The following is a 14,200-nucleotide window of genomic DNA, read 5'->3' on the forward strand; positions in this document are numbered from 1 at the left end:
TTTCCTTCCAATCAATATTTTTTATTTCACCGTAGCTGCAGCACTCTCACATTAAGATCTATTGTAACACGTCATCGGATTCACACCCACTACCACCACACAGTCAATGGGAACCAATCAAATTCCCAGATTTACAAGCCATATCATTCCTACAGCAACCGAAACCTCTCAGCAAACCGATATCTCCTTACAGCTGTAACACACAGTCCGTTCCGGGGTACTGAGGCAAGTTGAGCTGGTACTTCCTCTCCAGGCCGGGCGGCACAAAGCGGCCACCCAGGAAGTGGTAGCGTCCTCTGAACAAGGAAGCTGATTTCTTGGGCGCAGTGAGAGAGATGAGCATGTCAGGCTGGAGGCCATCTGTACTACTGCCCTGCTCCACGTCCCAACCTTTAAAAAGAAAAAGATATCACAACCTTTTTTTTTTTTAAGGGGAGAATGAATGTGCACAATAAAAGTTAAGACAATATGGGGATTCGTTTTGTCAAGATGTCTTGGTTTGATCTGATGTAGCACTAGAGGAAAAGGTCAAAGGGTCACCATAATTGACAGGTTTCTTCCTTTTGGGAGCATGAACGTGCACAACAAGTTTCATGCAAATTCAGCTATTGATTTTCAAGATTCATTACACACAGAGAGACAGATATACTTACTATAGTATTTCCATTTTGTGCTACTTAATACTTCTACTCCACTACATTTATGTCACTGTGATAGTTACAAGTCACTTTTCAGATCAAAAGTTTATATGTAAAACATGAAGTTTATTAAATATGCATTAATATAGATTAAACTACTTTACATGTGTAAATTGTTAAAATGAGCTCTACCTTGACAACATTAAAATGCTGCTTACATGTACATGAATCAGTATTAATATTCCAATAATACATACAATACGGCCATTTAGCTTAATAATTTACTTTTGATACTTCAATTACATTTTGCCACTTACCCCTAGTGCACACCAGTACTTCTAGTAGCCACATGCTGGTATTTGGTGAATTGTTTATGTTGTAATCACATGATGTGTATGTTCTAACATTTTTAAGTTCATCCAGTAGTTTATGTGTAGCTTATGTACAGTTAAAGTATATTTTGAAAAGAATGGCAGATACACTTTGCTGAAGTTATGTATATACTTGCTATTATTTTGTTCTTATGTGCTGGAATACATTAACATATACTTTATTTTCGTTATTTGCGAAGGTGGACAGTGTCGCAAGGTAGTTTTAATGCACGTGTACCATTACGGTTTCCTCAAAACACCTTCACAACTGCCAATTACGATTATTTGATGTTTTTGCTTAACAAGTAACTGATCAATTTAACAAAAACAACTATGTTTGATCTACATTAAACCCTCTAGAGAGGGTGTTGAGCACAGAGAGGATAACACATTTAATAAAATCAATGAAAGAACAGAGAGTATATTAGGTGGCAATCTGTTAGGCAGCACTTATGTGATGAAATTTCAGCAATATGGTCGGAACTTACACTTTTGTTAAGTAAATTTAGTACAAATCCATCTTGCTCTCCTTGGAAAGTGTCGAGTGTGAGGACTGACCTGAGGGGATGTCGATGCTGGCTAAGGGGACTGTGGTCTTCTTCAGCACGTTGAGGATGGATCCAAAAGGCTCTCGCACAGCCCCCTTAAAGCTGAAGCCAAAGATGGCATCTATGACCAGGTTGTAGGCCTCGTCGATCAATTTGGCCTGAGAAGACATCCACATAAATCAACCATTTACATCAATAATCAATCAATTAATCAATAATTTGCCTTTTAATCTCAGGAAGTACCTCTTCACACTTTGGAAACCCTAAAAATGTGCTATAAAGTACAAATCTGTCACATGTTTGTAAAAATACCATCTGTAAAACCACTAATACTGTTTCTGCATCATTATTTATTTATTTTTTTTAAGTGAGATGAGACAAAACAGGTGATACAAGACAAGACAGAACGTAATACAACGGATGACATGACAGGATTCACGCAACAGGACAAAACCTGCATTGAGGATGTCCAGCAGTAACAGCAGAAAAGAAAAAAATCAAACGTTAGTACTGTTATAATTAGTACTGTTAGTAATGTTAGTATGGAAGACTGTTATACAGGATTCCTGTGTGTGTGTGTAAGTGTAGAGGAGCCCCCCCCCCCCCCCCGCGTCCCATCCACCTGACTGCACCCTTCTTTTCTTCCAAATTTAAGGACTTTGGACTTTTTTTTACTGTTGCATGGATCTGGGGTTTTCCATTCCTTTGCCGCCTCCAGACCCTGGGGAGGAAGCTGACTGTCGGAGGCGCCAACTCACCCATCCTGAACAGCCCCCCGAACCAATGGGAGAGAGCCTGTTCCTGCAGGGAGAGAGTTTCTTTTCCTTCCCATTTTCTTTCTCCTCTCCCGTCCCCCCCCTGACTCGCCCCACCCCAAAAGACAACAGACCAGGACACCTCAGCTAGTAAGATTCAACCGAACAGACAAGAGGAAAAAAGGAGCGAACACAAAAGTTTAACAGTAATAATAGAGAAAAGAGAAAAAAAAGCGAAATGTAGAGATACTGGGGTGGAGCTGGTGTGTTGTTTTTTCAGTATGATTTATTTGTGTGTGTTCTGCAGCTTGTGTGCATCAACAGTAGTGATAAAGGAGTTGTGATTTGAAGTAATGCATTTGTTGTATGTGTTAGTCCTATAACTGATAACAGCATTAAAATTAAAAATAGTCGCAGGAGTAATAGTCAGGGTAAATAGTGATGGTGCTAATAGCCGATAATAATAATAACCATTAATGATGCTAATAATAATATGACTCATTATTCTGCTACGACCTCAATAATAAACATAAAGTAGAATTAACACCTTTCTGACAATATCAACAAAAACTGAAGATATATAAGCTTCATAAAAGTAGACCTTATAGCAGAGCTGTTGTATTGGATTATATTAGATTACACAGGCGTTCCTAATAAAGTGGATGGTGAGTGTATTTCCTACGTTTATTGAGGTTTTCTTCTGTGGGAGTTTTGGTGTAAATATTTTCTAATTCTTTGTTTTTTAGGTCCAGATGATTTTCATGTGCTGTCTCTGTTTTCTTTTTGTAAAATTAATATGAGATTATTTTTCTCCGGATTACTGTTTTTGCAGTTTCCCAGATTATAGTTGGTGAGTTATTTGAAGAGTCGTTTATGTCCATGAAGGATGTTGACTCTTTCCTATTTAAGTCTGGGTCTTCAAGCAACGTGATAGTGAAGCGCCATCTGGAGGGTTGTTTAGGGAATTGTTTACTGTGTAGATGTAATGAAATAGGAGCATGATTGATCACTAATTATTATAATCGAGTGGATTGAGCTATCAGCTATGTCCTGCATGATCTATTTACTGTTTAGGAAGAGTTCTGCACAGAAGAATAAATGATAAAAATTCTTTTACTGTTGGATTATTTAGTTGCAAACTGTCATCAAGTCCAAACTCCTCCATATTCTGTTTTATTATTTATGGATTTCCATTTCCTGCTTGCTGTTGCTGTTCGGTCTACTGCTGAGTTGAGTCTGTGAAATTACATAATAATGTGAAGAAGGGGTTAGGTCTGTAGATATTTGCTATGATCAGATTTTTGTATTGTTGATTGATAAGATAATAAATCTGCCATCTAGGTCAATAATGGTGGAGATATGAGTTAATGGGATTCTCCTGTGAATCAGAGTTTGACATACGGGTTTCTTGAAGTAGGCAGATATCTGGATTTAATTGATTTAAGTGAATAAATATTTTATTCCTTTTAGCTTGGGAGACAATCCCACTTATATACCATCTTAGGAATATTAGTGCAGCCATGATTCAGGATTATTGGTGAAATGCATCCTGGTAAATGCTTGCTTTGAGTTGTGTGTGTGTGTGTGTGTGTGTGTGTGTGTGTGTGTGTGTGCTGTCACTAGATGTCATAAGAGAGGGGGAAATAATAGCAACAAACACAACAATAAACACTTACATATACACATGTAAACAAACATAGTAGTACACAACAAGAGATATTAGAGAGATAGGGGAGAATGATGGAAGAGGTTTGTATTTTAATGAGCAATGTAACAGCCGCTGAATGTTTGATGAGACATAGTGAATCAGAAAAGCCATGGAGTGGTAGAGCTGTCCTTCTATGTATAGTTTGTCCGCAACCAGGTTGTTGGTTCAGGGAGCTTTTCGTCATTGAGTTTGTATTTTGTACTTTTCCAGTCGCCTTCCTTTGCTTTTAATGAGCTCCTTGTGTTTGAAATGTTCCGGTCTGGCGATGACGGGTCGGGGTGATTTGTTAGTGCCAGACAGTGATCACAGGTGGAAAGTGACCTGGTTCACGGTGTCGGTCGGGAGCATCATTAATTATAATTTATACTGCCTATGTGTTGATTGGTTAAAATGAAAACTCACCGTTGCAATTACCCAATTTCCCCACAGGGATCATTTATTTCATCTAATCTAGACTGAAAGCTCACTAATTTAGTAATGTCTGTTTATGTGTCATTTATAGCTTGAAATAAAACGCAGACTCATAAACACAATATGCAGAAGAATTTTCTTAACTGATAAATTACTGGTGAACAAACCTCAGGCATCTCAGTCAGGAAGGGGATCTCCATTTTCTGGCACTGTGTGGTCAGACCCTGGAACAGCGGTTTGTTTGGCCTCTTCGGGTACAAGATGGTGGGCTCATAACCCTGAGAGAGGACACGCAAGACATGAAGAAAAAAAAAATCATTCTTAGTTCGATAAATGACTTCCACTTCACTCTGCACAGACCAGGATTCACTGCTGCTTCTGTGATTTTTATTTAGCAATAACTGTCCTTCAGTCGTCTACTGTTGATGCCACTTTGCCCAAATGAAATCAGAATCTCAGCACAGCACATTAATCCAGTGTGCTGTTCAGTATCTGTTACTGTCACACAAGTATAGGACACTCACAAAAAGTTTAAGATGTCTGGCACAGACCAAGCCATCACCTCCGTTGTTACCTGGACCACAGATCACCAACAGTGAAGGTTTGGGCTTCACCAGAGAACTGAGCGGATACGCCTGCAGGAAACAACAGACACAATATCAATGCAGCACTGCAACACAGCTATTATTGACCAGGAAATGTGGGTTTTCTTTACAGCTGCATCTCAAGGGAAATGTTTCTAGGGAAGGAAGTTTGGAGGACGGAGTAACCTGATTATTCACCTCTTCAGACAGTAATCTGATTTAGACATATCAATGAGCTGTAAATGAGAAAATCTGGTTTCCTTTTATTTCCTTTAGCTTCGTTTTTGCTGAAGAAACCAAGTATAGCTGATATCTGAAAGGTCTTTCAGTTGTGTGAATAGAAAATACTCCAATCCATACTGTAGTAATGGAAAATAAGATGTTTTGGAGAAATTATTTAAGTCTCTGAGAGAAGTAGAGATAGAAAATAGAAACTAGAGAATTTGGGAAAGTAAAAATTTCTCAGTCTGTTCTATGCAATATTTAATTGTAAAAGTGAGCAGAAAGCTGGTCATGATTTGATCCCTTTGAGGTGACAAGTGATAAATCCGATCCGAACCGCATGTGTGTTTAATAATCAGACTCAACACAGCAGATGTAAACACTCCAGATTTCTGCCTTAAACTCGTCACCATGAGCCCCGATTGATGTCTCACCCTGGTGACGGCTGTAGCACAGCTGAGGCCCGCCAGCTCCATCAGCTGGTCCACACTGAAGCCGTACTCGCTGAAGAGCTCCTCATCGATGTGCTGGGCCTCCTCCTGCCTGCGGACCATCTACAGGTCAGTCTGAACCGTCTACACACATGCAGTCTGTAAATGCTTTAATTGTTCTGTATATAATGTATACCCGAGATATTTGATGGTCTGGGCCATGGTGGATGCTGCTCTGCTACCGTTACAGTCCTTCTTGTGGTTGACAGCTGCAGCAGACAGAGGACATGTCCCTGTCTGAGCGAGGATTGCCGCGGCCCGTGAGGTCACCAGGAAGCCGATCCCAAACAGGGCCCGCGCACTCAACATCCAGATGGATCCAAAGTCCTGGAACAGAAGAGACCGCAGCCATCTACAGTGGACTGAAGAAGTGAATCCTCACATCAGCAGCATGACTACGTGAAATAACAGAAGCGTAACTGTCAAAACAAGAAACTTTTACGGGAAGACGACTCGAATGCTGATGTATATTTTCCCCACTCATGAAAGCTACTGAAGTCACTTCCTCCTTTTCTCTGTTACTTGCATTTTTCTTTTCTCTCATCTTCTACCTGCAGATATTGATCATCCTGCTGCTCTCAGCTACTGATAAATATGCTTTACAGAAAGTGATGAGGCACGAATTCTTGATGCCAAAGTAAACTGCATTTTACTTTCTTCAGTGTACTTTTGTATTTCAATATATGAGTCAACTGTCTGAACTTGACTGGACTGCATGATAAGTATCTATTATATGATGTCACATCAGACAGAATCATTCTGTGTTGAAATATCAAGTATGATTGCCATCTAATTATTATCAATTATTCGGTTGATTCTTTTTGATTAATTGATAGATCATTTAGTCAATAAAGAAAATAATGAAAAAATAACGATCACAATTTCCTAGAGCCCAAGTTCAGGTGGTTTGTTTGTGGTAGTGTTGAAATGATTTGTCTATCAATTTATTACTTCAGTGACAGAAAAATAGATGGCAACAATTTAAGTCATTTATTGAGCAAAAAATGCAAAACGCTCTCTAGTTCTGGCTTCTTAAATGTGAAGATTTGCTGCTTTTCTCTATTTAATATCATTGTTCATTGAATTTACTTGGGTTTTTGACTGTCGATTGGACAAAAAAAGGCATTTGGAGGACATCACCTTGGGCTCTGGGAAACTGTGATTCAGTACTTTATAGACTAAACCATTAATCTCAAAAATAATCAACGTATTAATCAATTAGTTGCAGCCAAACCCAAAGATATTCAGTTTACCATGATATGACACAGAGAAAACCAAAAACTCTTCATGCTTGAGAAGTTGAAACTGCAAACATTTGGCATTTTTTTTCTAGATTAAGGGTTAGAAAAGGATTAAATACTCAAATTATCAAAATTTACATTTGACAGGTTAATTTTCTCTCAGTGGGCTAATCAATAAATCAGCTAATCCTTCAGTAAACATCAAAACATAGTAATTAATAATTATGTTGTTTTATTTCATTATGAAAGGAAAAAATAATAAAGTCTGCCTCATGACAGTTTAGTGAACATTGAAAATATTTTAATTTACAACAGTCAGATCAATTTCATGAACATACAGTAAACTTGATAACTTATTACGTGACTTTGCACATATCAGCTGATCTAACTATTGTGTGTTTCACTCAGCTCTAACAGTAAATAACAACTAGCTGGCTAGCCTTTGATAAACGTGACAGGTGAGGTCATTTAAAAGGTTTGTTTAGTGGCATCTTATAAATAGATTCGATAGACTAAAACACAATAAATCCATGTAGATTAATTCAGACACAATCTAAAATTACAGGCTGTGTTTAGTTTATGTAAACTGTTAGCTAACGTCTGCTATGAGCTGCAAATTGATGTCGTAACAAAAGATTATTAGTGAAACTCACCAAATGTTAGCAAGTTTTCCCAGAAATTAACTCCACATGCACATTATCCTGTAAAAACAATGCAATAATTCAACTTACAGAACAATAATAAACTGATAAAGTACAGCAGCCGAGCAGGCTTGTGTCTAGATGGGTAACCCTATGTTTGCGAAGCTCTCGCGAGATTTGCACGCGTTGTTTTCATTGTGTTTCTTAATCGTTGTACAAAATAATGATGTTTTATGATGTGACAAAGCTGTAGTTAAGGTCTGGTTTTGTTTAGGCACAAAAAACACTTGGTTAGGTTTAGAGAAAGACCATGGTTTGGGTTAAGATGATCATTCTCGCGAGATCTTTCGCAGTTTTGCACCTCAACGGTATCACCGACTTCCGGGTTTGAATCAAAGGAACCTATAAAATAAGGAAGGGTCATATTTTTATTTTTATTTTTTTTTTTTTATCTCAATGAGGTCTTCCTGGTAAAATAAAGATAAAATGAAAAATAAAAAGTAAAAATAGAAATAATTCATAATACACAATTCTGGAGTAAAAGTAAGCAAGTAACTTTATTTAAATTGCACCTTTTGAGAGCAGAGATGTCACAAAGTGCTTCACAGAGGAAATAAAGTATAAACATACATACAGACATAAAACACAATTTTAAAAAAATCAGAAATAAATAGAAAATAGAAAAATTACACAAGGGCAAGTCTAAACAAATGGGTCTTGGGCTGTTTTTTTAAAGTTGTCCACAGATCCAAAGGGAGAGAGTTCCAAAGTTTAGGAGCCACAACCTCAAAAGCACGGTCTCCTTTAGTTTTAAGCACAGATCGAGAATCAACCAGCAAACCCTGATCCGAGGACCAGAGACCAGTGCAGAAGCATTATCAGTAAAATGTACCTAAAGTATCGAAAAGTCCTCATAGATAATTTATTCAACAAGATTTAGCATTTTCTTTTATCTGTTGATCTGCTTCTTTCACTGTCAAACATAAATATGGTGGTAAATATCTGCAGCAAAAACACTAATATAATAATAATAATAATAAAAAACATATGTTAAAGACAGCAGATAGTGGATGAATATGAATACATAACTATAATCTCACTATAGATGATGTTATTTATTGTGATGGGCACCTGAAAAACGTGTATAATAATCTTAAGTAAACATGTTCCTGGTGTTGATGGCTTTAAAGGTTGATGGTGTTAAATATTAACTTAGTTTGTTTTGTTTTTTTCAAATATTTCCTTTTTTATTTTTTGGTCTCAGATTTTATGAAAGAAAAATAACCATCTGTGCAAATTAATTACAGTCAGTCAGATAAATTTCACCCCACAATTAAAATATCCCGTCCATCATAACATGTTTACGCTACAGAAACACACCAAACACTGCAAGTAATCCATGATTCGATCATATCATTATCATTACAAAAAGACAAAACAACCAGATTTCTGAAAATATGTTTATTGATTGCAAAAATACACAAAATAGACCTGTAGCACGGCTGGGGTCATTTTACAACTGAGTTCAAAATTCAATTTATTTTTTGAAAACAATTAACATTTCTTTTGAATTTTCTACAACCCTGCTGTGTCAATGTGTCTTTGGGGGGTAATGAAAATATGATTAGACTTTATTGATATGAATAGTTCAAGACTATACTTTAGCTTTTATTTTACCAGCAAACACTGCTGTCAAAATAAATTGGTCCAAACAGAAGTTTTAATCTGTTTGAGTGTTAAAGTAACTGTAGCTTAATTTTTTGCTGCCATGTAGAAAGTTTCTAACCCTGAATGTCACCAATACAAAGGTGACAATATTTAGCTTGCCTATGTACATTATAAAAAAGCAGTATACATCTTTATTGCATACTATTCTTGAAAATGATTCCAAAATACATGAATTGAACTTAATAACTACAACTAGTAACTTAACTAATAACTAAGAACTAATAGAGTTTAGAAGCTCCGACATGGATCCCGGAGCTCACATGACTGGACAGCTCTCCATTCTGCTTCCACTCTGAGAAAAAGAAATGAACAAAGTTAGTATCATCACACAAAAAAATGTTATTTAAAGTTATTTACACCATAGAGAAGATGAGACAAAAATCACAAATTCCAAATTAAGACAGAAAAAAATGTGTTATTTCTAGTTAAATGCCTTAAAAAATCTTAAAATACAAAGGAAAAATTTCATGCTTAAGCCTCCAAGAGTTGCTGACAGTTTTCTCTCTACTGAGGCTTTATAAATTTTAGTCATATATCAACTGTTTGTGTTGCACGGCCGACCTTGCGAGGTGTGCTGGCGCTGAACACGTAGGACTGCGGCAGTAAACCTTCGGAGATGCCGCCGCTGCGGAAGGAGCGGGAAGCTGAAGACACGGAGCAGTTGCTGGATTTGTCTGAAGGAAGGCCGCAGGAGCCGCACACCACCGTCCGGCTCCTCAGGTTGTACTCGCCGTCGCCACAGGTGCTGTGAGCCACCTGCTGAGGCAAAGAGAAAGATTCAGTGCAGATATTGTGAATTTAATAAGGACTCACTGAAAATCTGTCAACACTTCTCATGTTTGATTGTTGTAATTGGTAATAATTCCAAAGGGTGGACAAAAGAAGAGGGCTTAAAATATTCCTGAAGAATATATTGAATGTCTTTAAAAGAAGAAGACTGATTTATGTCACAAACATTAATAAAATTAGGTTAAATTATCACTAAAATCATCAATGCTACATGTGATGCACACTTGGTACTAGTAAGTTTTGTCCATTTTTTGAAAGTCAGCATTGCCACAACTCATATTTTGAGACTGACTTCACTGATAACCGATGTTTGTGTGCTACCAATCAATAATGTTAGACTTGAAGATACAAAACTGTTGATTTTCCCCAAATTTGATTGTTGTTCCTTCAGGCCGGGCATTTATAGAGCAAAAAGCAAAGAGATTAACATCTCATTTCATTGCACACCTCCAATATCTAAAAAATTAGTTCAGTTTAATTTAATTTAGTTAAGTTTAACAGGTTTTTAACAGTTTAATCTCAAACCAAATCTATTGTACTACCTGTATCCCTGTGACTGTTTGTTTAAAAGTGTTAAAGTAGTTAATGTAATATTTCTGGGCTGCACAGTTGAGTGTTCTTAAAATACTGTAAGTCTAATTCAGAGGAACCTGATAGTCCAGCATTAGGTTGAATCTACTGATTACTGACCTGCTCACACCCATTTGTATGTAATAAATATAATTATTCTCACCATGTCATCATCTTCCTCTTCAAACTGTGTGCGGGTGACCTTCCTCATTGCCATTTCCTGGAAGAAAAGATGTTACTGTAAAACCAAACACTAGCATTGTGGCCATAGCAAAACTCCATGTATTCATAGTACTTTAGGTTTAAATAAAGTATCAAATACCAAACACCATAATTAAAATACCTCTCCATTGGCACTGATCAAGGTGGTCTGGAAGAAGTCTCCGGTGCCCCAGGAGTTCTGAGTCTTCCACACCAGGTCAGAGGGAGGATTGTGGGTTCCACCAGAACCAGAGGCCCAGATCTGATCGCCACGCCAAAGATAGAGCAGGGTGAGACATCTGTAACCGTTTATCGCCGTGCTGATTTGTGATACTGCTCAGTGAAGTTGCTGCTTACCGTGACCCTCTGCCCGGCCCTCAAGGTGAATTTAGCAGGGAACTTGAATGCGATGGGTGCACCAGATCCTACCTGCCGCTTCACCTGCCAGTTGCCCAAATTCTGATCCTGCAAAAAACAAGATAATAGTTGGATAAAACATCAGTGGTGTGTTTTTATAATGTCAAACCCTTAAAGTAAAAACCTTCAGGAGATCATTGTGTAGATTTACCAACAATGTAAAAGTGAAGTGAAAACTACAGAACAGAAACAGGACGTCTCAGATATTTAGATTTCCAACTATCTCACCTCATCTGCTTTGTTGCTGAGTCTGACGTATTTCCCGTCCAGGTCCACTTCATCCACAGTGACCCGTCCGCTGGCGGAGGCCTGCTGAGTGATACGAGTTCGGGCCACAGCTCCTCCTGCGAAGCTGGAGGCCTCGCTGTCGGTGTCGTTGGGGCGGCGCCTCTTGCCTGGAGTACTGTGACCGCTGCAGTGGACTGACCGAGAGTGAGCTGCTGAAGTAGAGGAACGACTTCCTGTTACTCTGGTCGGTGGGGGGCTGGGGGAGAGACGCAGCCTACGGGGACAGGGAAAAGGAAAAAGTGTAAGAGGCAGAGAAGAAATGACTGCTACTACTGCAAAGCCCTTAATTTATTTATGACTTCATGGCCAAAGCTCATTAATCTACACACATCTACGCCACCGTGGCACATACCTCTCTTCCTCTCCTTCCAGTAGCTTCCTGTAGGCACATATCTCCATATCCAGGGCAAGCTTGATATCCAAAAGCTCCTGGTATTCGTCCAGCTGCTGCTGCATCTGCTGCCTCATCTCGGCCATTTCTCTGTCTTTCTCTCCCAGACGGCGGCGCGTGGTGTCCCGCTCTCGAGACAGGGCGTCCTCCAGGTCCCTCACCTTTGCCTCACGAGCCGCCAGCTTGTTTAGACAGAAGAATCACACAGTTATAATCAGATCAGAATCAGCTCGGTTAAGTTTGAAAATCCAGTCTCAAAGGAGTTGTTGTTGTTGAGGTGTTGTTCACATAGGTTAGTTTTGTTTAGCTCAACTGAATTTATGTAAATGTGTAGAGCAGATTTTATGTTTTGAATTAAAAAAACATGAATTCAAGTGAGGTTTTTGCTTTGCTACAAAATATGTACGCAGTCATGCGTGCAGTGTGAGCTGCTGGTTTCAGATCACCTGTTTCTGCAGCTGGCTGAGCTGAGCAGACGAGGACTCCAGGCGGATTCGAGTCTGCTGAAGCTCCTCGTGCGCCGCTCCCACCAGGTGGCTGTTCCTGTCCGCCGACTGACGTGCACCTTCCAGCTGACAGACGTAGGAAGATTCATAAAGTCAGAATTATAACCTAACTGCACTCTGAATCTCATTTTGCCTCGTTAGTATCAGTTTGTGAAACTCGCTTTCCCGCTGCTGTGAGTCAACTGTTGAAAAAAGGGAAGTAAGAAAAATGCCAAATGTCTTCCTGTGTTATGATCATGTTACTGATATTTTATCTTCTGTTGATGGAAAGAATGTCATGAATTGTTCTTAGATAGATACAGCGGGTGTCATATCAGCTCAGTTTGACAGACAGAAAAAAGAAAAAAACAGTGCCAGAAATGTTAAATAGTCACGAAAAACTATTACTAAGTTGATTTAATATGAAAATGCAGAACTCTCATCAATCTGGTATTCTAAGCAGATTTTATTATCTACTGTTCATTCTATTGTTCTAATGTATAACATGTCCAATAGACAATGGGCAGTCATTGGGAACACATGGTTTGTTGAGACAGTTTAATTGTTCAATTATGGCTTTTTACCTTATAGCAGCGTTAAAATGATAGCGTACCTTAGTATTGTAGGTCTTCTCAATCTCATCCTTGTACATTTTAATCTGCAGTTCATGCTGACCACGCATCTCGGCCAAAGCCTCCGCCAACTTGCTTTCAAAGTCTTGCTGGTGACCGTTATCCAACTCGACCATACGAGACTCATGGCGTCGCTTCGTCTCCCGCAGCTCCTGTTGGAGAATTATAACATCAGGATTATTTTCACTTCATACAGAAATAGCAGGCAGATTTTAATGTGATAGAAAAAGTAAGTGGAGAAGTGATGTATGATGATGATGATGATGATAAGAGAGTCAGACCTCAGAGTGCAGGTTCTTTTGAAACTCCAGCTCCTCTTTGAGAGTCTGGATGCGATTCTCTCCGTCTACTCTCCTCAGCATCTCATCCTGCAGCTGCTTCCTGGCATCACCCAAAGTGGTGTCCAGCTAAGAAAGCATAACAGGAACTAAATATTAGTACAAAGCACAAACATTCACATAAACCGGCAGCTGAGAGCACAACTACGCAGCACAGAAGTGTGCTGGCGATGGATCAGGGATGGTTATGGAGACAGTCCTTTAATCAAAATGCCTGAGCTCAAGCAGCCATGACAGATGTCTGAAGAAGTCTGCCCTGCTGAGGTCAGCTGGAGAAATACACAAGAATTTTGGTGTTTTATTTTCACTTGAGAAAATTATACAACTCTTATGAGGCTCTTGCAAAACCCTACAGGATGAACTTAAAATTAAAAAGGCTAGAAGTGAAGGCTAAAAATAGAGCCGTGACATTTAGTATCACAAACTGGAAAACACAGTGGACAAACTGAGCTGGTGATTTTACAACACAACTACAGCGAGATTGATCCCAGATGTGTTTCCACAGATTTTTAAATTGAGCGTAGGCTTGAGCTTACTTTGGCAACCTGCGTCTTCAGGTCCCTGTTTTCCACATCGAGGTTACGCTTCTCCCCCAAAGCCGTAGTCAAAGACGCATCCTTTGAGTTCAGCAGGGCCTCCAGGTCTTTGAGCCTCTGCAACGCTCCTGCCAGATCTGACTCCTTTTTGCCGTTTCTGTAATGACAAAAAGAATCAGGTGTTAAAAAACGTTTAAGAATAAGAGAATAAGAAT

At 38.9% G+C, this 14,200-nt stretch overlaps 2 protein-coding genes across 6 annotated transcripts in view; both read right to left on the minus strand.

The window, feature by feature from the left end:
- naxe (NAD(P)HX epimerase) lies at nucleotides 1-7,778 on the minus strand. Of its 2 annotated transcripts, none has more exons than XM_067612350.1 (7): nucleotides 7,701-7,778; nucleotides 5,865-6,055; nucleotides 5,672-5,780; nucleotides 4,956-5,066; nucleotides 4,599-4,709; nucleotides 1,568-1,715; nucleotides 1-390 (listed from the first exon to the last, which is right to left on the minus strand). In XM_067612350.1, the coding sequence occupies exons 2-7, from the start codon at nucleotides 6,035-6,037 to the stop codon at nucleotides 188-190; spliced, it is 855 nt and encodes a 284-aa protein (XP_067468451.1). In that variant the 5' UTR covers nucleotides 6,038-6,055; nucleotides 7,701-7,778; the 3' UTR covers nucleotides 1-187. The 2 variants fall into 2 exon arrangements, with proteins under 2 accessions (XP_067468451.1, XP_067468450.1); XM_067612349.1 differs by having other exon boundaries at nucleotides 7,623-7,768.
- The window catches only part of LOC137198459 (lamin-A-like), a 15,238-nt gene continuing 8,686 nt past the window's right edge, over nucleotides 7,649-14,200 (minus strand). For 3 of the 4 annotated variants that reach the window (XM_067612341.1, XM_067612342.1, XM_067612340.1), the window contains 11 exons: nucleotides 13,986-14,142; nucleotides 13,393-13,518; nucleotides 13,093-13,263; nucleotides 12,441-12,566; nucleotides 11,956-12,176; nucleotides 11,544-11,817; nucleotides 11,256-11,363; nucleotides 11,041-11,160; nucleotides 10,861-10,917; nucleotides 9,900-10,097; nucleotides 7,649-9,630 (listed from right to left, as the gene is read on the minus strand). In XM_067612341.1, the coding sequence (XP_067468442.1) occupies nucleotides 9,595-9,630; nucleotides 9,900-10,097; nucleotides 10,861-10,917; nucleotides 11,041-11,160; nucleotides 11,256-11,363; nucleotides 11,544-11,817; nucleotides 11,956-12,176; nucleotides 12,441-12,566; nucleotides 13,093-13,263; nucleotides 13,393-13,518; nucleotides 13,986-14,142 (1,594 nt within the window). In that variant the 3' untranslated portion in view covers nucleotides 7,649-9,594. The remainder of the gene's footprint in view (nucleotides 9,631-9,899; nucleotides 10,098-10,860; nucleotides 10,918-11,040; nucleotides 11,161-11,255; nucleotides 11,364-11,543; nucleotides 11,818-11,955; nucleotides 12,177-12,440; nucleotides 12,567-13,092; nucleotides 13,264-13,392; nucleotides 13,519-13,985; nucleotides 14,143-14,200) is intronic. The other variant, XM_067612343.1, reaches the window with a different exon arrangement.

The sequence above is a fragment of the Thunnus thynnus genome, chromosome 15 (genome assembly GCF_963924715.1).
Source record: "Thunnus thynnus chromosome 15, fThuThy2.1, whole genome shotgun sequence".
In the NCBI taxonomy this organism is placed as follows: Eukaryota; Metazoa; Chordata; class Actinopteri; order Scombriformes; family Scombridae; genus Thunnus; species Thunnus thynnus.